General features: G+C 44.1%; 2 protein-coding genes across 6 annotated transcripts in view; one reads left to right on the top strand and one right to left on the bottom strand.

Annotated features, from left to right (window-relative positions):
- Mre11 (MRE11 homolog, double strand break repair nuclease) overlaps nt 1-20,238 on the top strand; it is a 51,102-nt gene that overhangs the window by 26,052 nt on the left and 4,812 nt on the right. For all 5 annotated transcript variants that reach the window (XM_050120596.1, XM_050120597.1, XM_050120595.1 and 2 more), the window contains 8 exons: nt 879-982; nt 2,091-2,264; nt 4,360-4,422; nt 11,188-11,407; nt 12,783-12,848; nt 15,469-15,527; nt 16,715-16,779; nt 18,981-19,056. In XM_050120596.1, the coding sequence (XP_049976553.1) occupies nt 879-982; nt 2,091-2,264; nt 4,360-4,422; nt 11,188-11,407; nt 12,783-12,848; nt 15,469-15,527; nt 16,715-16,779; nt 18,981-19,056 (827 nt within the window). The remainder of the gene's footprint in view (nt 1-878; nt 983-2,090; nt 2,265-4,359; nt 4,423-11,187; nt 11,408-12,782; nt 12,849-15,468; nt 15,528-16,714; nt 16,780-18,980; nt 19,057-20,238) is intronic.
- LOC126487657 (translation machinery-associated protein 7-like) lies at nt 8-345 on the bottom strand. The gene has a single exon (XM_050120600.1). The coding sequence runs from the start codon at nt 303-305 to the stop codon at nt 111-113; it is 195 nt and encodes a 64-aa protein (XP_049976557.1). The 5' UTR covers nt 306-345; the 3' UTR covers nt 8-110.

The following is a 20,238-nucleotide window of genomic DNA, read 5'->3' as shown; positions in this document are numbered from 1 at the left end:
AGGATAACACTTCATTCTAGCTGTAGATGGCAAAGATGTTATGGCAGGGAATCCAGATGTTTAAATAGGAATGGAAGAGGGTCACCATCATCTCAGATATGAGGAACAGCTTACTTTTTGCCAGATTTCTTAATTCCACCTGTGGCCAGGGGTCCCTTCCCCGCGGTCTTGGCTTTTAGCTCCTCGAGTTTCTTCTGCTCCTCTTTTTGTTTCTGCTTGAAAGCCTTATCTTCCTCGTCCATTTCCTTGGCCTGCTTCTTGGGCTGTTTCAGGGCCTTCTTTTTGCCACCTTCCCGGCCCGACATGGCGCCTCCAGCGCACTGCTGTATTTCTGCTGCGTTCTGTTGACTGCCCTTGCAGGAAGTCAGCAGAAGTGCATTAATCATACTTCCTGTTACTGGTCTCGCAGAGTGCTGACAGGTGCTCAGGGCTGAGAGTATCTTACCAGTCTGTAAGAGACTGCCGCTGAAACTGGGGTGTGTATGTGGTGGTGACACCAGTGGCTCTTTTGGGTCCTGCTGTGCTTTATCTTGGGCCCTGGAAGCTCTGCCCAGCACTTTTCTGTCATCGGTGGAAGAAGCGAGTGATATCTCTGTTCTTGGGGTTGTGTTTTGACTCGTACTTCCTGAAAGGGTTATGTGGGGTCTGGGGACAGTCTTAGAATCTACAGTGGCAGTAGCCATGGTCCTTAAAGATGGGAAAAGTGCATATGGACCGTGTGGAAAAAGAAATGAACTCCAAATGACATCAAGGCTATTAGCAAATTTGAGGCCCTTTTTTTTGCTTCAGAATTTATGTGGCGCCCCCAAGTGTTGGTGAGAGCCTAGCTGTTTAGTGTGTTATGAAGAGCACTGTTTCTCCCTGGCCCCTTTCTGTAGGTGAGGAGATCAACTTCGGGAAGCTCATCACAAAGCCTGCTTCAGAAGGAACGACACTCCGAGTAGAAGACTTGGTGAAGCAGTATTTCCAGACCGCGGAGAAGGTAGGTCCTTACCACTGAGGCTTTAAGAACAGCCAACAGCAGACTTTAGTGTGGTGTGTGCATAGTTCGTGTGTGAAGTGACTCCCTGGTGGCTCTGCAGTAGCCAGTACACCAGAGTGTTCTCTGTACACTGCTGCTGTCATTGCCAGGACTCACTGGTATGTGGCTTGCCTGTCTTTTGTTGTAAGTCTTGATCTGAGATTTTAGCTTATGTTTGAATGTAATTTTTAATTTAGTTACTTTTTTTTTAAAAACCTAAACAACCATATGCTAGTAAAACTACTTGGACTTTTTTAGTTGCATTTATTTTAAAAAACACAAATCTGAGCTGGGCAGTGGTGGTTGTAAGCCTTTAATCCCAGCATTTGGGAGGCAGAGGCAGGCAGATCTCTGTGAGTTTGAGACCATCCTGGTCTACAAGAGCGAGTTCCAGGAAAGGCTCCAAAGCTACAGAGAAACCCTGTCTCAAAAAACAAAACAAACAAAACAAAAAACCTCACACACAAATCTGCTACCTGGCAACTGTGTAGGTCAGAAATGGCGCTGGTCTCTCTGGCCTGAAAACCAGGTGTCGGAGGGCCATGTAGGGAGAGTCTGTTTCTTAACCTTCCTCAGTCCCTTGCAGTTCTCAAATATCCTGGCTGGGTCTCCTTTGTCCATGCACACAGCCAGCAGTGTTGCATCTCGGTCCATTTTCCAGCTGGGCCTCCTTCTTCTGCCTGGAGCACCCCCAGCAATCTCTATAGTTTATAGCAGGTGATGAGGAGCCTCAATACCATCTGTAGCCTCAGACTTCTTCACCATAAAACAGTCACAAGGCCCAGAGTGAGATGGCAAAATTTTTACAACCGTTATCTCCCCTCCCCCAAAGCCTCACCTTATTTCTAGTCATCCTTCATGGCTTTTTCTGGGGACTGTCCCAGCCTTTCAGACCCCTGAAGTTACAACTCTCTTTGACTCCTCTCCCATTTTTCTCGCCCTTGGCTAAGTGCTGCCTGCTGACCCCAGCACTTCCTTTTCCATAAGAGACTGTGTTTTCCTTCTTGGGGAATTCCTGGCTGAGGAACACAGCACTTGTGCACCTAACAGCGTGTGTTTCCTCCTGCAGAATGTTCAGCTCTCACTGCTGACAGAAAGAGGGATGGGGGAAGCAGTTCAGGAGTTTGTGGATAAGGAAGAGAAGGATGCCATTGAAGAATTAGTGAAGTACCAGCTGGAGAAAACACAACGCTTTCTGAAGGAACGCCACATCGATGCTCTGGAAGACAAGATTGACGAAGAGGTGAGCTGCCGATGTGTGTTTTGTTTGGTTTTGATTGACTGTTTAAGTCTGATTAGTTTGGTTTCCTCATCTGTAAAATTGAGGAGTAAATTAGACAGTGTCTAGCAGCACCCGGAGGAGTGTACACGTGGCGGGTGCTGAGTAAAGGTTGTTCTGTCCCGAGAAAGCGTCTCTCTGAGCTCCCGAGAGTGCTGCAGAGTGACGCTTGCAGCATAAGAATTGCTGCCAGCTCGTGTTTTTCATTCGTGTTGATTGAGTTTTGAGTCTTACCTAGAGCATGTTTTCCCTCTGCATATCAAGGAGCTACAGAGAAAAAGCTTCCATTGGACTACATTGAAATTTAAATGTTGTTGTGTCAAAAAGGAAAATTAAAGGGTATGAATGTGGAGAAAATATTTATGAATGTACAAAAGAAAAGACTAACACTTTCAATATAATTTTAAAAGACTCAAATAAAATGTGAGCTTTAGAAAATATTAAACATTTCAGTAGAGTCATGAACAAAAGACATGAAAAGGGAATTCACAAGGAAGTATAAATGTCTAGCAAGCTTGAGACTGCAGTATTTAATCACAGTTAACCAAGACCATTAATATTACATGGATTTTATTTGTCAAATTTGACTTAAGAAAGCTGGCAGTAAGTGCCCTCCTGGAGAGGCTTCATGCGTGCACGGCTGTGGGCACCGCGGGGCCTGAGGAGGTGCTTTCCCTAGTGCGGCCCCAGGGTGTGTCCTAAGACAGCAGCCAGATAAACACTAGGGCTGTCCTCAGTGCGCAGTAGTTGGGAAACTCAGTTTCATTGAGCACTGTCGTGTAGACAACCTAGACGCTTTTATAGCTAATAATTATCAGGGTTTTGGTCAGGTGCTACGCATGCTCATAACCCCAGTGTTTAGAAGGTGGATGTAGGAAGATCAGGAGTTCGAGGTCATCCTCAGTACATAATGATTTTCAGTCCAGCCTAGACTGTATAGACCCTGTCTCAAACAAACTGTGTGTTTGAAAGATGTGGAAAAGTATTTTCAGTATAATGTTACAGGACTGTAAGGATGCAGAGCCACATGTTGGAATGTGCTGGAGTTGTCGTTTTGTCTTCAGTGACACTGACTCCTTAGCTGCACTGTGTGTGTCTCTGTGTCATGGTAGCCAAGAGCATGGCCTCTGGACCACATTGTCTGTACTTAGAGTCAAAAGCCTTATCATTTGTGTGCTGGCCCTTGGATTCTCTAGGCTCTTTGTGCCTTATCTGTAAAATGGATGAATAACAGAATCTCCACAGTTGTGAGGATTAAAACGCATCTAGCGTTTGCCTCATTGCCCCCTAGTTTGCCTCTTCCACCTGTGTTATCCATGAATAACAGTGTTTTGGTACCCAGGGCACCATGCCTTACTCTCTCTCTCTCTTTTTTTTTTTTTCTTCTAAAGACAGGGTCTCTCTATGTGGCCTTGGCTGTCCTAGAACTCACTATGTAGACCAGACTGGCCTAGAATTCATAGGTATCCACTTGCTTCTGCCTCCTCCCGAGTGCTGAGACTAAAGATGTGTGCCACCATGCCTGTCTCCCATGCTGGTTTTGAACCAAGGTTCTAGTGAAGTGAGGCTGCCCTTGTCAAGGTCTCCTGTGATGTTTTGTCTGCTCCTGAGACATTTTAAACTTACAGGTCTTACATGATTCCATACTTGAGGCCTGCTTTCTTCCCTCCTTAATGGAGAATTTTCTTTCCTGGTAACTTTCATCTCTCCATCCTCTTAAGCTGGACTCTCCAGGGCTCAGTCCTAGGGCCTCTACATCTACCTACCCACCTTCTAATTTCATCCAGCTTCTTGGCTTTGGTGGTGACTTTTTACAAGTCTCTCCCAAGCCTTTCCTCTACTTGCTGTCTTTTCCCTGTGTACAGTGAACAGATCTCCCAGGCAAAGCACCCATTCCCTGTGCTGTTCTCCCAGTAGAGTTCTAATGGATGCTTTAGTCTTTCGGTAGCACAGACCACAAAACCATCACGTTACCATGACTGTTCTTTTGCCACCAGTACTCTGGGTGGCTCTACTGTGAGAACGTACATGGTGTCTGACTTTCTTTATTGTGGTCTAGGTCCGGCGTTTCAGAGAAAGCAGACAGAGAAATACCAATGAAGAAGACGATGAAGTTCGAGAGGTAATTTTTCGGCTATAGTGTGCTGTGTCAGTAGTTTGGTTTGTGAACCAGAAGAGCCAGTGGGTGTATATGGACAGTGGTTAATTTGAGCCCAGCTCTCGTGAGTGACTGTAAGCGTGTGGCTGTCATTGCTGTTCTGCCTCCCGCTCTTTTGAAGTATAGTTGTAAATGTGGTGGGGCAGACTCACAGAGAGTCCTCAGTAGTGAAAATAACATCTAGAATTATTTCTGAGTTAGAATGCTGAAATCCTTAGTCTTCTAGATGTCAGGAAGGGAAGATTTGAGACTGCTTATTGAAGCTCCGGTTTTCTGCTTGCTTGCTGAAGTCATGATTGAAATGCACATTCTTGTTTTCTGGGTGTGGGTGTTACTGTCATCGTTTTATGATTGTCTCACATGTGTGACTCCTGAGGTTTTATCTAGATTACTTTCAGTTGACAGTTTCTGAAGCTGTTGTGGCGAGCATCATGCATTTTACTAGGAGTACATGTATGAAGGAGGTCTGGTGTGTGACCCCAAGAGTTTCCTGAACAGTAGGGGAGGTGTGTGGAGAAGGTATTTATTAAATTATTTTGATAGCTTCTGTGCTTGCACTATCAGGTCCTATTTTACAAATTGAGGATACTGAGAATGGACTCTGGGTCATATGGTGGTACTGGAATTTGAACATGTTTCTGCCTCGAAGTCTTGACTTGGTGCCAGCCAGTGTCTTCTCAGGGTTCCATATAAGATTATTCATAGCCACTGAATAGCTGAAACCAGAAAACTTCTGAGCCCATCAAAACCAACTGAGTCATGTGCCTACATGCACCTGCTATGCTTTTGTGGCCTGTGTTCTGAAATTTAAGGGAAAAAAACAACTGATTAGGGTTGGTTCACTTAGATTTATCTCATTTGTATTCATCTGTAGCGCCCGCCTGGACGTGTACTACTGTACAATGCCTGTATTGCGAAGCCTGCACTACAGGACAATTCGCAAGCCTCGGGCAAGGGGCTGGAGATTTAAACACACAAGGACACACAGACAGAGACACGAGCCATCCTTGAAACAGGAATGCCCCTTTATTGTGTCCAGTAGCAGCTTATATAGGGATCCTTAACTGATAGCCACACCCCAACCAAACCCACCAGAAACCACTCCCCTGCCATCAGGAACTCCTGAGGGTCTTGTGCTCAGAACAGCTGCAAGCATTACAAGTTGTTTACCAGAAATTCAGGATCTGGGGGTTCACAGCTTCCAACATTCATCTTACAAGGTGCTTTTAAAATAGAAAAGAACGTGCTAGAAAGATTCTTAGAAAAGTTCGTAGATCATCTGACTAATTTTGGTTAGCCCTTTTAACTGAACATAAAATAAAAATGCATTTTACATTGAGTCCTTTGGGATTGAAGCCACTAACCTTAGTTTCTTATAAGAGCTGAGGCTGAGGGCGTAGGTCGGTGGTTGAGTGCCTGCCTAACACGTGTTAGGGTGTGGGATTCATCCCTATCACCGTCAAAAATCAGTAAATAAAAGGGATTGTGAATCTTTATATGGGAATGTAACGTGTCAAATCGGAGTCCTTCAGAGGAATAAACTGAAAACTTAGCTATATTTTTACAACATTTACAGGTAACAAGATTTCCTGGGCTTTTTAGTCTGTTTCCAGTTACTGTATCAAAATGCCTGAGACCAGATAGTTTAGAAAGGATAGAAATTTTGAGCTCATTGTACCGGAAGCTGGGCAGGCTGGAGAACATGGAACCAGCATGTAGCGGGAGTCTTCCTGTAGTGCTCTGTGTCAGATGGCACGGCACAGGCAGTCAGTGTGCTGGCTTTCTTTCCTAACAGCCACTTCCTGTGTAGTTTAGGAACCCATCAATCCCAGTAGATTAATCGGTTCATGAGGGCCTGACCTCATGATACAATGACCATACTGTCGATATGTGTGACTTTGTGGATGAAATCTGAAAAGCATATTAAACCACAGCAGTAAGCACTTCCAGGATTCTGTAGGGTTCTGATAGGGTTTTCAGCCTCAGCATCCTACTTAGGACTTGAGTAATAGAGTTGACACTTTCTCAAGATGTAATTCACAGCTTTGTCAGAATCTCTGAGCTCAGAATATGAATTCTGGTACCATGCTTCAGTTATTTTAACAGACAAATGGAAGTTCTTTCATTTAGAGGGAAAAAAATACATCCTGTAGAGTTTCTTGTTCACAAGAGAAAAACTCAGGTATTTCTGTAGGCACAAGCTGACTTGGAAATACATGACCAGGACCAGTAAAGATCAGGTTTAAGGCTGTCATGATCTCCATCCTACATACTGCAATCCTTTAAAAATATAAGGCTATTCTTAGTCTGCACACAGTCCTTGATTCTCTGGCTTATAAAATCTTAGGTCCTGTCTGAATTTAGACGGGATGGGTACACCCTTTCCAAACGTGATGCTGAGCCCCCAGAGTGAACGGAGGATTCACTGGGTGGGAAGAAATACTTATGAATTTACATTCAAGGAGTTGGTGTCTACATTGCATTAAAAAGGCTTCTAAAAATTCAACAATAACAGCAACTTGAAAATGGATAAAAGCCTTGGATACATCTTTTTAAAGGTTTTCAAGTGCTCCATCAGCACTTAGGATTCCAAGTATTCATGATGCAGAGCCATGGCACACACATTAGAGAAGCAAGAATAAAGCCCAGGGACAGAGAATGGGGTACATACTGGAAAGAACAGGTGTGAGGGTTGGCACCTATGTGAAAGCTTGGAACCCTGTACCTCCTGGTAGGAGGACCTGGTGCCCCTGGGGAAGAGAGCAATGTGACCTCTCCTGAGAAAGAGGAGACTCAGGATTACTGTCCGGTCCTCATACACTCCAGCTTAAGTATACAGCCAAGGGATCGGAAGTAGAATATCAAGTGGATGCTCATATGTCAGTGCTTTTAGAGTATGATTGGCAGTAGCCAAGTTAGCTACAGCCAGGTGTCTATCAATAGCCCATGGATATCATTACAGTCTAACACATGCTCAGTATGCATGAAGTCTGAATGCACACTGAGTGGGAAAGAGCCAGATTCAAATGGACAACATAGTATTTCATCTGTATGCCGTACTGTGCTATTTAGTCAGGAATGGAGCGGAACGGGGGACCCCAGGGACTAGAGGGTACAAAATGGGTAGAGTTTTAGTTTGAGATGAAAAATAAATCCTAGAGTCAGTAAATTCCAAGCTGTTGCACAGAAATGGTAAACTAGAACACTGATTATAATATTTAAGAAAATGATAATAAAGATGGTATTTAGAAAAAGAAAGAAAATTTGGAAAAGATAGGTGGTCACTCAAAAATAAGCATCACAGTCAGACTTCAGGGTTTTAGATGCTGTTGGCCATCGCTGCTATTTTAGAGGTGTAGCACTAGCTTGCCTTCTAATCACTGATATTCTTGAGTGTATGTTCCCCAGGGCCCTCTCATCATGTTGTTTTACTACAGATTTGATATTTGCACATCTCAGGGGCAAGGCCTTCTTTCTTGATACTGTGTTGGATTCATGCTTCCTTTCTTAACAGTGAGCATTCCCCACCCCCTTTTCTGGAGCTGAGTATTGAACCTGGGTCCTCACACATTCTAGGCAAGTGCTATACCACTGACCTAAATCCCCAGTGAGCAGTTTTTTTTTTAATGTTTTTAGAGTATTCATATGGAGCACCTGCTTATAGTGAGGTAGAGGGTAATTCCCTCTCCTGTCCCCTTTTCTCTCTCTCTCTCTCTCTCCTTCCTCTCTCCTTCCCTTTTTGTACTTAGTATTTTTTGGCATGTAGAATAAATATCCACCTGTTCTAAAGACTGTTGGCTTATATCAGCACTAGTGGAAAGTTAAAGCCTTTTGGCATCTAGGGAGGAGAATATGGGGCCTCCTGTTTGCCCTCTGTTCATGTGAGTTGCATTAATGTATGCCCTATGTTGGCAGTCCTACTGATTCTGTAAATCCTGCTAGTTATATGGCCAATCTTGCAGGTATTCCTGGACTCTGCTGTTTTCATAAGCACGGTTCTATTGTTTTCTCTTTATATGTTCGGTGCTGTGTCTGCATCCTGTTGGGCTGGCTTTGGGAGAATTGGGCTCTTGTTCTGTGCTTCAGCACGGCTGAAATACCAATGAGTTCTGTTCTGTAGCATAAATAATAAAAACCCAGAGTCAGATATTGAGGTTCAACCCAAAAACCAGAAAAGCAAAGCAGCCAAGAGAAGTCTTACTTCTACAACCACAGACTTAGCAGACTAAGCAGCCTGAACCTCTCTCTCCTCCCATTTTATATTTCATCTAGTGCTGGGATTAAAGGTGACTGTCAGCCACCACCACCTGGATTTATTTTAGCATTGATCTGTGTAGTTCAGGGTGGCCTTGAACTCACGGAGTGCCACCTGCCTCTGTCTCCCAAATTAAAGGTGTGTGCCACTACTGCCTGACCTCTAGTGGGTTAGCTTTGCCCTTCTAATCTTTAGGCAAGTTTATTTGTTGAAGCATAAATAAAACATCACTACAGTGTTGTTTGGAAATTTGACTGGCTCACCTGTTAAACTTTCTTGGTGTCTGGATGGTGGTATTTTGTTTGTCTTTTTAACTTTATGTGTATGGGAGTTTGGCCTGCATGTATGTCCCTGACTCACAATCTTGTCTGGTATCCAGGTAAGCCACAAGAGGGAGTTTTGCTGCCTGAAAATGGAGCTAATGACTGTTGTGAATTACCTTGTGGGTGCTGAGAACCTAACCCAGGTCCTCAACAACAGCTAGCACACTTAACCTCTGAGCCATCTTTCCAGCTCCTGGATGGTGTTTTCAAATAATTTTCTCAAAACTTTTTTGGATAATTAGACTGTTGACGCCATTTGTTTTTTTCTTGGGTCTCTAGGTTGTTTTCAAGACTTGCATTACGAGTCACCTCTTTATCTTGGCATTGTGTGTGCACCTGTGGACATGTGTGCAGAGGGCACAGTTGTGGATGTCTTTTCTCGGTGCTGCATGTGGAAGCCAGGGCTCAACATAGAATGTTCTTTATGAGTCTCTGCCTGATGTTTTGAGATAGGGTCTCTTACTGAACCTCGAGCTCACTGATTGCACTGATTGCTGAGCTAGCAAGCTCCCAAGATTGTCTGCCTTTTCCCCAGTACTGTGATACTAGACACCTGCAGTGGCACCCAGCTTTTTGTGTGGGTTCTGGAGACCCAAACTCAGCTCTTCATGCTTTATACTTTACCAAGCAAGCCATCTCCCTAGCCACTCCCTCCCACCCCCACCTCCCTCAAGACTGCACGACTTGCTGGCCTGGAGCTCACCTTGAGTCCCTAGTTTGGGCTGACCTTGAGTCCCTAGTGATCATCCCTTCTTGGCCTTCCCAGTGCTGGACTCTTAAGTGTGGGTCACTGCATGGCCTTTGCATGGTTGTTGGGGCTTCAACTCAAATGCTAATGCTTGCGAGACAGGCACTTTGACTCTGAGCCATCACCTGAGTCATTTCCTAACTTTTTGGAAACTAAATTAACCTATTTCCTTCCTATCCCATATATAGGATAGAGTGCAGCTTCACCCACCACCCACTCTTACTCTGCCTGCTTCTGCCCATATCATTTAGTCCTTCCTCTCCTTGCCTGTGGTGTCCTATTGGAGAACAAGAATCCTCTGGTCTGCTATTCTTAGGCTCTTAAGTTGTTTTTTTGGGTAAGAAAGGCAGTTTGTTGCAATTGTGGGAGCTATGTCTCCGCACTTGCAGCTTCTTGCTTCTCCACCTTGTAGATGCCTGTATTTCTAACCATTCCTCAGAGGCAGTGTTCGTGGGTGTGAATTGTTTGCTACTTTATTAAAAACCTGTTTGGGATTTGTTCCCTTTCTTCCATTTTTGTCTGATCCAGTGAAGATACCTGAGCATAGCTTGCTTTCATTCTATCATTAATGAAAAATCTGTTCATTTTAGAGGTAGAATGTTTGGTTAAATCTCAAATTTGTCTTTTCTAAATGATTCTTACAAAATGAAGAAAGTGTGTATTCTTGGTTCTAAGATGTTAATTCTTTCGTAGAAGCCTTTTTGTAATAATTTATAAGGTTACTTATTATTCATGTTTTTCTGAGTATAAAGGTATTATTTTAGGGAAAATGTTATTCAAAAATAAGAAAGAAAATAAATGAACCCTAAAACTGCTCAGAGATAAGAGCTATTTTGAAAGTTTTTCTTCTTCTTCTTCTTCTTCTTCTTCTTCTTCTTCTTCTTCTTCTTCTTCTTCTTCTCCTCCTCCTCCTCCTCCTCCTCCTCCTCCTCCTCCTCCTCCTTCTTTCTCCCTCTCTTCTGAGCTCATTGTAAAAAAGAAGCTCATGTCTGTCTTTTTTTATAAACATTGTGTAGGGTAAGGAGCAATCTTCACTGCTGGTTCTGAAAGTGCTGACCACAAAACTGAGTTTCTTAAGCCGGGTGGTAGCACACACCTTTAATCCCAGCACTCGGGAGGCAGAGGCAGGCGGATCCGTGTGAGTTTGAGGCCAGCCTGGTCTACAAGAGCTGAACCAAAAATCCTGTCTCGAAAATCCAAAAAAAAAAAAACAAACCAACAACCTTATACGAAGTTTCCTGCAGGTTGTAGTTCAGTACAGGTCTTTGACTGGTAGACCGGCCCTTTTAAATTTGTCTGGCATACAGTATGAGTGGGTTGGTGAATGTCCATATGACTGCACGAGTGCTGGGTAGGATGCTGCGTCTACAGATGTGCACTGATGTGCTGTCCCCACTGCACAGGCCATGAGCAGGGCCCGGGCCCTCAGATCGCAGTCAGAGAACTCCACCTCAGCCTTCAGCGCCGATGACCCGAGTTTCGATATAATGGAACAGACGACAGCAAATGACTCGGATGACAGCCTGTCAGCAGTGCCCAGCAGAGGCCGGGGCCGAGCCCGTGGGCGCAGAGGAGGCAGAGGGCAGAGCAGCGCACCAAGAGGAAGGTCTCAGAGGGGCCGAGGTCAGCAGTCATCTTTGCCTCTCAATACTTGAGATTTGCAAAGCTAGAAGAAAAGTTGCAATTTGTGTCCTTTGGTCTGAATTGAATTAGGAGCTTTTGTTTCTAAAACAATTCTCTGCTGACTTCTTTTTGTGATGTGTCATAGGTAGCTGTGACATTCACTCTTGACTCAGGTGAACGGTGACTGCCACATGGACGCAGGGTTTCAGTTGTTTGTAAGCTGTGACTCACAACTTACCATGCACTTCCCTTGTGTGTATTCACTCACAGATGTGAACGAAGGAAGGAAAATCACAGCTCCAGATCATGAAGATATATAAAAATATTGTGGCCATCAGAAGACACAATGCTTACATGCTCATAGTCTCCATGAGCTTGTTTGGATGTGGAGGCTGCTCTCAACCCCTTATGTGTAAGGGTAGTCACAGCAGAGCTGCCACCGCTGGCGCTGTTGCTCTGGGATGGGCCAGGTGACAGAACATGGTTACCCAGGCACTTCTGGTGTGGCTCATAAAGCTGCCACTAGAGCAGTTCTTAGTTGTCCTTATTCCATAAGGACAATACTGGAGAGATGGCTCAGGGACTCAGAGCACTGGCTGCTTTTCTAGATGACCTGGGTTCAGTTCCCAACACCTACATGGCAGTTCACAACTGTCTGTAACTACAGTTCCAGGGGATCCTATCCCTTTTCTGCTCTGCAGGATCCTGCGTACACAAACTTACATAAGCGCATGCGCGCGCGCACACACACACACACACACACACACACACACACATATACACATAAATATAAAAGAAATTTAAAAAAATATATTTTATCTGTGAGAACATGAGCTGATAACATAAATTGTGGCATCATATAAAAGCTCTGAAGAGCTGGGTGTGGTGGCGTACACCTTTAATCCTAGTGTTTGGGAGGCAGAGGCAGGTGGGTCTCTGTGAGTTTGAGGTCAGCTTGGTCTACAGAGTGAGTTCCAAGACAGCTAGGGCTACACAGAGAGACCCATCTCAAAAAAAACAAGCAAGCAGAAAGAGCTCTGAAGAATCTGTCTATTATTATTATTAATCTGTCCATTATTATTATTATCATCATCATCATCATCATCATCATTTTTACGTTTAGAGTGTGTCCTCAAGCCGTAATGGAGGACCAATGTCATCATCATCATCATTTTTACGTTTAGAGTGTGTCCTCAAGCCGTAATGGAGGACCAATGTGACCGAGCATAGTCTGAAATCTGATCCTTAGTCTCTAGGTCTCTTTCCCCTACACTTACTGGCTTTCTGTGCAGTTTACTCAACTTTTCCTCCTGCATGTGCTCACTTAGCTGCCAAGGGACTAGGGACTTTTACTGACCTTTGATTCTGCTTGCAGACACTGGGCTGGAGACGGCTACGCGAGGCAGATGCTCAGCGACTAGGACTATGTCCATTCTAGACGGTGAGTACAGGCAGCAGGGACACATTTGAGTCCAGCCTGGAAAGGCGAGAGGTGCCTCACTAGTAACTCTCACTGGTATTGCATTCCCTGCAGTCAGTAAATTCCTCCGCAGAGATGTTTCTTAGGGCTGCAGACGCGGCTTTGCAGAAGAGCTGTGGCCTTGCATGTGCCAAACCCTTTAGATCTCCAGACTACTGAGAAAGCAAAACGAAAAACTGAGAAATCTTTCCATACATCAGAGTTACTGGCGCTTCCTAACTTTTTAAAGGAATTGCTAACTTCTGCAGTATAACTTCACTTATCTTCTGACAGAGAGATTCCCAGATACAGTGAAATGAGGGCAGCGAGGGTGAGCCAGGATGAGAGAAGCATGTGGCAGAAATTAGCTACCTGATGGAATGGCTGGGACCTTCCTCAGTGTACATGAGGAACTACGCTGTGGTAATAAATCTGTCTGATAAAACAATTAGATCACAATGCCAGCTGCATCAGTAGGCTCTTACAAAATTTGTTACTGTTATAAAAAAGGAAACAGGGACATACAAAGAGTGCTTGAGTGTGTGTGCTAGCTTAATTAATTACAGACTCTTGCCGTTTCCACTGTTTTTAGGGTGTCAGCTGTTAGTCAAGCTAAAGTGTCCTCTTCCCTCAGGTCTCTGGTCTTGTGCAGTTTTGCCAGATGAAATCTAAATATGGTGTTCTTCTCTATCCTGTTTAGTATTCTCTGAGCTCATAGAGGTGTTTCATTGTGTCTAGAAAAGCTTTAGCTGTCATCTCCTCAGATACTCTGCTGTGCTCTGAAACTCCTGTCTGGGTGATCAGCACATCCCCACCCGCCACTCCCTTGTCACCTCCTCCTTCCCACCAGTCTCCTTTGTTCTCTAGACATGACTGATACTTTAGCATAGGTTCACAGGACGTTTTTATTGCATTAAGTTGGTGAGGGTTTTTTCCCTTCATATTTCTATCTTTCATGGTCTTTTCAGTTATTTCTTTTATTTTTTGTTATAATTGTATCATTTCCTTTCCTCTCTCCAAACCCTCCCCTATACCTCTCCATGTTCTTTCAAATTCTTTTTCCATTGATTGTTACATACATATATGCATATGGTGTTTTTACCTGGAGGTGCTGACTGTCAGCACCCAGGGAGATCCATCATTGAAATTGTACTTCTAGATGTCCACGGTAGGCAGCGCAGTGGGCAGGTGAAATTAGATGAGCTCTATAGAACACACGATTGTTTACTGTTGGGAAAAGATTACATGCTATAAATAAGAATTGACAGCAAGATGTTTCTCCACTGAAGTTAGTCAACAGAGGATGGCCACTGCCTTTCTGTGTGATTTACTGCCATGAGCCACTCATTTTCATGCTAAAGAGCTCTGTGGATGGGTGCTGCTTCCTGTAGGCACTTGCCAAAGCAATTTGCATAAGCACTTTTTATCCTTTAAGTGGTTTTTTTGCATGAAATATTGGCACTGTTTTCCAGGTGAGGAAATTAAGACTTGGATAAGCCAAGTAACTTGGCAGTGGTTGCTAGCTAGTCAGAATGGGCCCAGCTCCCAAACCAGACCCCTGAATTACCAAAGCCCATGGCCTTCATTACAAAGCAGTGTGTCTTCTGATAAACATTACCTGGCTTCATAAGCATTCTGTTATCATTTTGCTGTCCACTAGGAATCCAAAGAAAGATTTCTTGATTTCAGGACCTCAGGATTTAGGGACTGTTAGTAAGTACCGACAGAGCATTCTCTGAAATACTGTGCTCGCCGGCTTTCTGTTCATTGCCCTGTTTTTCCATTTTAGAAAGTAGGATGGGGGTGTGTGAATGGGAGAGCAGATGGAACCTGGGTGTGTGCCTTTCACCTTCCTCTCAGCACAGGATCGACAGGAATGTGAGGTGGGAAGCTTGAGCAGTAATAACGTTGGGCTGTGTAGAAAGACCCTGCTCGAAGGAATCCTTGGCTTTTTAATGTCTGCCTTTGCCCTCTTAGAGTGGAGGTTGTCTTGGAACTGTGGTTGGTGTTAGCACGTGATGGTGCTGAGGAGACAACAAACCTCAGCCAGGTGCTGGACTAGTGTTTCTATGTCACGTGACAAGGAGACAGCTTAGCTGGACCTTCGGTTTCTATAAAGCAAAATGTAAGGGTATAAGGAAAGTTTTTATCAGTGATTTTATCAAAGATACATCATTTGTAGAATTCCCCTCTGGTGTGTTCTCTTGTGCCCAGTGTAACCACAGGGGAGGAGTGAGAGCTTGTGAGGCCTCTGGAGCCTGCACAGCTGTGAGGCTTGCAGGGCGGGAGGGCTGGTGTAGGCCACTTGACTTCAGCGTCCAGGTGTGCTTATACAGCATTCCTAATGCAAGCGTGTGGGCGCATTTTGCTTGTTACTATATTAGAACATGCTGGGCAAATGGGAGATGAATGGGTGGGCACTGGGTGCTTCGAGTGTATATAGTCTCACAGCTTTTCAGATTCCGGAATGTAGATACGGTTTTCTAATCGATCATTCCAGGTTTTATTAGATAGGACTTTAAAGTCCTCCAGCTGAAAAGTGAGTAGAGCTTTTGAGTTATTTAAGAACTGTGTAACAGGCATTTCATCTTTTTTATGCTAGCTTTCAAATCTATTCGACAGCAGCCTTCCAGAAACATTGCCACCAAGAATTACTCAGAGGTAAGAAAACTGCTAGAGATTTGATTTTAATAATCTGTTTCTGAGTTATGGACTTCCTGATGGGAACAAAGTGTGAAGTCAACTCTGGGGAGAGCATGATTATTATTTAGGCTCTTTTAGATCCAACAACAAAGCCCAGTGGTTCACGTTATTAGAAGATCATTAGTGTGGTAGCATTTTCAAGGGCAGCAGTGCTGACCAAAAGGCCCGACTTTTAAACCCTGACACAGAGGTGTGTTCCTGGCATCGAGATGCTCTTTTCATAGCGGTGTGGGCTAAAGACCAAACTATTGGGATCCTTGTGTCCTCTTACACATTTAACATGGCCTTGGGACTCTGGAAGAGAATTCAGAATGGGTCTGATGGCTGTCTCACTGTCCATGTATCCTACGACCCAGGCAAGGACTCTTCTTCCTATGCCAGGCAGTTGTGCTTGATGAAGGTACTTCCTGTGCACTGCACTGGGTGTAGCAGAGCTCTCGACACTGCATGCTGCTCCTCTGGAGTGTGGTCCTGGGCTCCTTCCTCATCTGATTTTAGTTAGGGGAAAGCATAGCACATGCCTGTCAAGTGTCACAATAACACAAAACACAGGACATGATAGGATGACGTGCAGCTTTGTTGGCTCTTAACACTCAATACCTACCTATGTGTTACTTCCTGATCTGATGCCTTACTTAAGGTTGGAGCTGAGAGGAGGACTTGGTAGCACAAATCAGTAATCTTGGCACTCAACGGAGAGAAACCAGAAGTTTGCACGTTTGAAACTAATGTGGGCTACTTAGGAAAAGCTTGGAGCTGAAACACTGAAGGTTCATCAGTTTTCAGAACCTAGGAAGAAGGCTGCTGGGCAGGGGTGCATGTAATTCAGCATCCTGTGTCCTTTAGGGGCCCTGGCTCGGTAACTGCCAGAAGAGAGTAGGCTTGGAGCAGTGAATACCTTTCGTGAAGGGAGAGGGACCTTGGTGGAAGTCAGCCTGGGCTTATCTTTTTCTCCCAGACCTGGAGATCAGACCCCATGGCTAGACAGTTGCTCTACCGCTGAGCCGCACACATGGCTGAGTTTGTGGTAATTGCGAGTGTTTATGTAGTATGCCTATACACATATCTACATATGTGTCTTCATATTCCATTACTTAATTCAGATGTTGGGATGAACTTGTTGCTTTGTTTCCTCCCTTCTGTAGACTATTGAGGTGGATGAGTCTGATGAAGATGACATTTTTCCTGCCAGTTCCAAGGCTGATCAAAGGTAAGCCTGGGACCTACCTCCTTCAAAAAAAAAAAAGCAACGATGATCCAGAGTTCTATGGCAATACTTATTTCTATGCCAGAGAGGATGAATATTATTCTTTTCATCTAGCAGAGTATGTAGAAATGAAAAATAGAATGATTCAGCATTGCTATATTTCTTCTGAAAAACAGCCTGTGATTCATGTCCCCTTGTCTGTATTACCTAGCTCTTTTCTTCTTGAAAGATTGTCTCCTCGGTAATAGAGAATGCTTCTGTTAATTCTAGATTTTGGCTTTTTTTTTAACTACATAAATTTTTCTGTGCTTTCTGTACACATTTTGTCTGTGCCAAACATGTGAAGACGGTAGTAGGAACTTTGGAGTACTTTGTGTCTGACTACACTTCCTCTACAGTACCATGTGTCTGACTGGACTTCCTCTAGAGTACTTTGTGTCTGACTGGACTTCCTCTAGAGTACTTTGTGTCTGACTGGACTTCCTCTAGAGTACTTTGTGTCTGACTGGACTTCCTCTAGAGTACTTTGTGTCTGACTGGACTTCCTCTAGAGTACTTTGTGTCTGACTACACTTCCTGTAGAGTACTTTGTGTCTGACTGGACTTCCTCTAGAGTACTTTGTGTCTGACTGGACTTCCTCTAGAGTACTTGTGTGCCTGGCTAGACTGCCTATAGAGTAGTGGTTCTCAATCTGTGAATCACAACCTCTTTGGGTTCATATCAGATATTTATATTATGATTAATAACAGTAGCATAATTATAGTTATGATGTAACAATGAGAGATTTATTGGTTGGAGGTCACCACACATGAGGAACTATATTAAAGAAGGAAGGTTGAGAACCACTGCTCTAAAGTTCTTCTATGTCTGGACTTCCTCTGGAGTACTTTTGTGTCTGGCTGGACTTCTAGTGCTCATGTTGGCTGTTGTGGAATTACTCTGGAATACTTGTGTGTTTGACTGGACTCTGGAGTGTTATGTGTCTGGCAGGACTTCCTCTGTATTGCTGATGTGGCTGGACCTATTCTGAATACATATGTGCTGACATAGACCTAACTGGCATGAACTTACTCTAGCATACTTAAGTGGCTGATGTAGACTTACTCAGTTCTAGAGTCCCTGATTGACTCACTTGGAATATTTATTAAACTATTTTGAAACATTGTTTTTTTTTATGTATTAACATTTTGGGCAAATACTGTTTAGTTAAAACTTAATTAATAAATAAAAATTTCTACTTAAGATGATTAAGGGGCTGGAAAGATAGCTCAACAGTTGAGTGTCCTTGGTGCCCTTGCCGACAGCCTCGTATCCACATGCTGGCTTGCTCTTGAGTCATTTGTAACTTTACTTCCAAGAGGATCCCTGTGGCTTCTGGGCACTGTGTGTACTTGGTACACATACATCATGTATTTTTTTTTTTTTTAAAGAAAATTATCTGTAGCCCCCTTTTTTTGTATTTTAACACTTACTGTTTTCACATTCTATTAGGTCTGATGGTACATTGCAGATTTTGATAAGGCTGCAGATTTAGGTGACTTAAATTGTCCTGAAAGGGATTGAACACCTACAGCTGCATTAAGGATGATTGAATTAGTTCATAATTTTGTGTGACAGTTGTGATTCAGCCCCTTGATTGTGAGTGCTTCTGGAAAAGAGCAAGTGTCGTGGGCTGAGGTAGAGACGCTCTGTGGAGCGGTGGGCTTGTCCCAAGATCCTCTGTGTGGCTGTGGAGGGAACTTGTCACACCGCAGCTGTGGAGGGGAGCCGGTCCCACAGCAGTGATGTGCGTCAGCGCCTGGGTGGTGTAACATGTCAGACCGTAGGCTGGTGGTAAGCGTATAGCTCTTTAAGAAAATAAACATTTCCCAATTTGACAGATGAGGAAATTTAGGTGCAAAGGGGGTAACATACCTAGGAATTGGTTTTCTTACCATTAAGGTTTTGTTTCTTTATTAGACAATGTTTACTATAGAGAAACAGTGCTGTTCTCAGAGAAACAGAGCTTGTAGGATGCAGACACACACAGTTCTTATATGTAGTGTATCATCCCTTAGTGCTCACAGATACATTTACTATAGACATCAGAGGGAAGGGAGCCGTGTCATGTTTGTACTTGGCGGTTGCTGTGGGTTTGAACACGTAACTAGGAGTGCATTTTTCTAATGTTCTCATTCACACTTGGTGTTTCTCTCTTCCTCAGGTGGCCGGGCACAACATCCAGCAAACGGATGTCCCAGAGCCAGACTGCCAAGGGGGTTGACTTTGAATCAGATGAGGTAATAGTCATGTCATTGGCGTTTTTTTACCTTAACCGTGTAGAGACGTAAGTGGCGGGCACTCACTAAGCATTGCAGGTTCTATTTTTAGACTCCGTGATAGCCGTGGTAGCTGGGACCTGTCATGCTGGAAATCATAAGTGCATGTCGGTGTAATTACCTATAAAGCACAAAGTTCTCTCTGCTCTCATTTGTCCCATTAATGGATCAGAGCTGGGTGGTTTTTTCTTTTAGTTTCTGCTGTTCGTGTTTGGAGAGTGGGGTGTTGCTGGTGTAGGGCTTTTCAGGTTACTCTGGTGAAATGCTCCCTGCGCCTACCATGTTTCATACCCTGGACAGATGCTACCTCGGCACAGGTACTCAGCAAGGACAGTGTTGGTCTCTACCCGGCTCTCACGGCTTTAACTCACAATGAGTGGGAGGAAGTGCACATGCCTCTCCTGTGTTTGTCTGTTATTTAATGCAGAGGGGCATAGCTGTGAAACACATACCCTGGCCTTTCCTGTGCCCACACAGCTGCACTGAACCTCCGCAGGCTTTATAGAAGATGTTTTTGTTGAGCCTCTCTTCACTTGCATTTAGTTTTTTATTTTTTTTAAAAAAATAAAATTTAGTGAGAACACATAACATAAAAATCACATCTTAGCCATTTTAAATGAAGCTTGGTAGTATTAAATAGATTTGTGTTGTAAAACAGACCTTAAGAACTTTTTTTTTTGCAAAACTGTGTGTCCCTTAAACACGTCCCAGTGTCCTTATTTCTGTCCCCAGCCCCTGGCATTCACTACTGTGCTCTCTCTTGTATGACTGTGTCTGCTGTACATCCCTGTGTCATGGATTTCCCAGTGAATTTTGTCTGGTTGCTGTATCCCACTTGCAAACTGCTCTTAGCGCTCATCTATGATGTGTGTGTGTGCCTTGACTTTGTGTTCCAAGCATCCGCTCTGCTGCTGCTGCCGTGTTCCTTGTGTCTCACCTGTGGGTTTGCAATTGCTTGCCAGGCTTGCTGCACCTCGGTTGTGAGTGCAGACTTCCTATTGAGTGGTGACATGTTGCTGCCAGTAGGGAAGCAGACACACACCTGCTGTCTGTGGGTAGCAGTTGGAAGTGAGTATGCCAAGGGTGAGAGGATTGCCTCATGGCCTGCTGCCCAGGCACGAGGACCTGAGACCTGATGTCCGA

The sequence above is a fragment of the Alexandromys fortis genome, unplaced genomic scaffold (genome assembly GCF_014885135.2).
Source record: "Alexandromys fortis isolate MF-2015 unplaced genomic scaffold, M_Fortis_MF-2015_v1.1 scaffold_171, whole genome shotgun sequence".
Lineage (NCBI taxonomy): Eukaryota > Metazoa > Chordata > Mammalia > Rodentia > Cricetidae > Alexandromys > Alexandromys fortis.
This window is presented reverse-complemented; position numbering and strand designations above follow the sequence as displayed.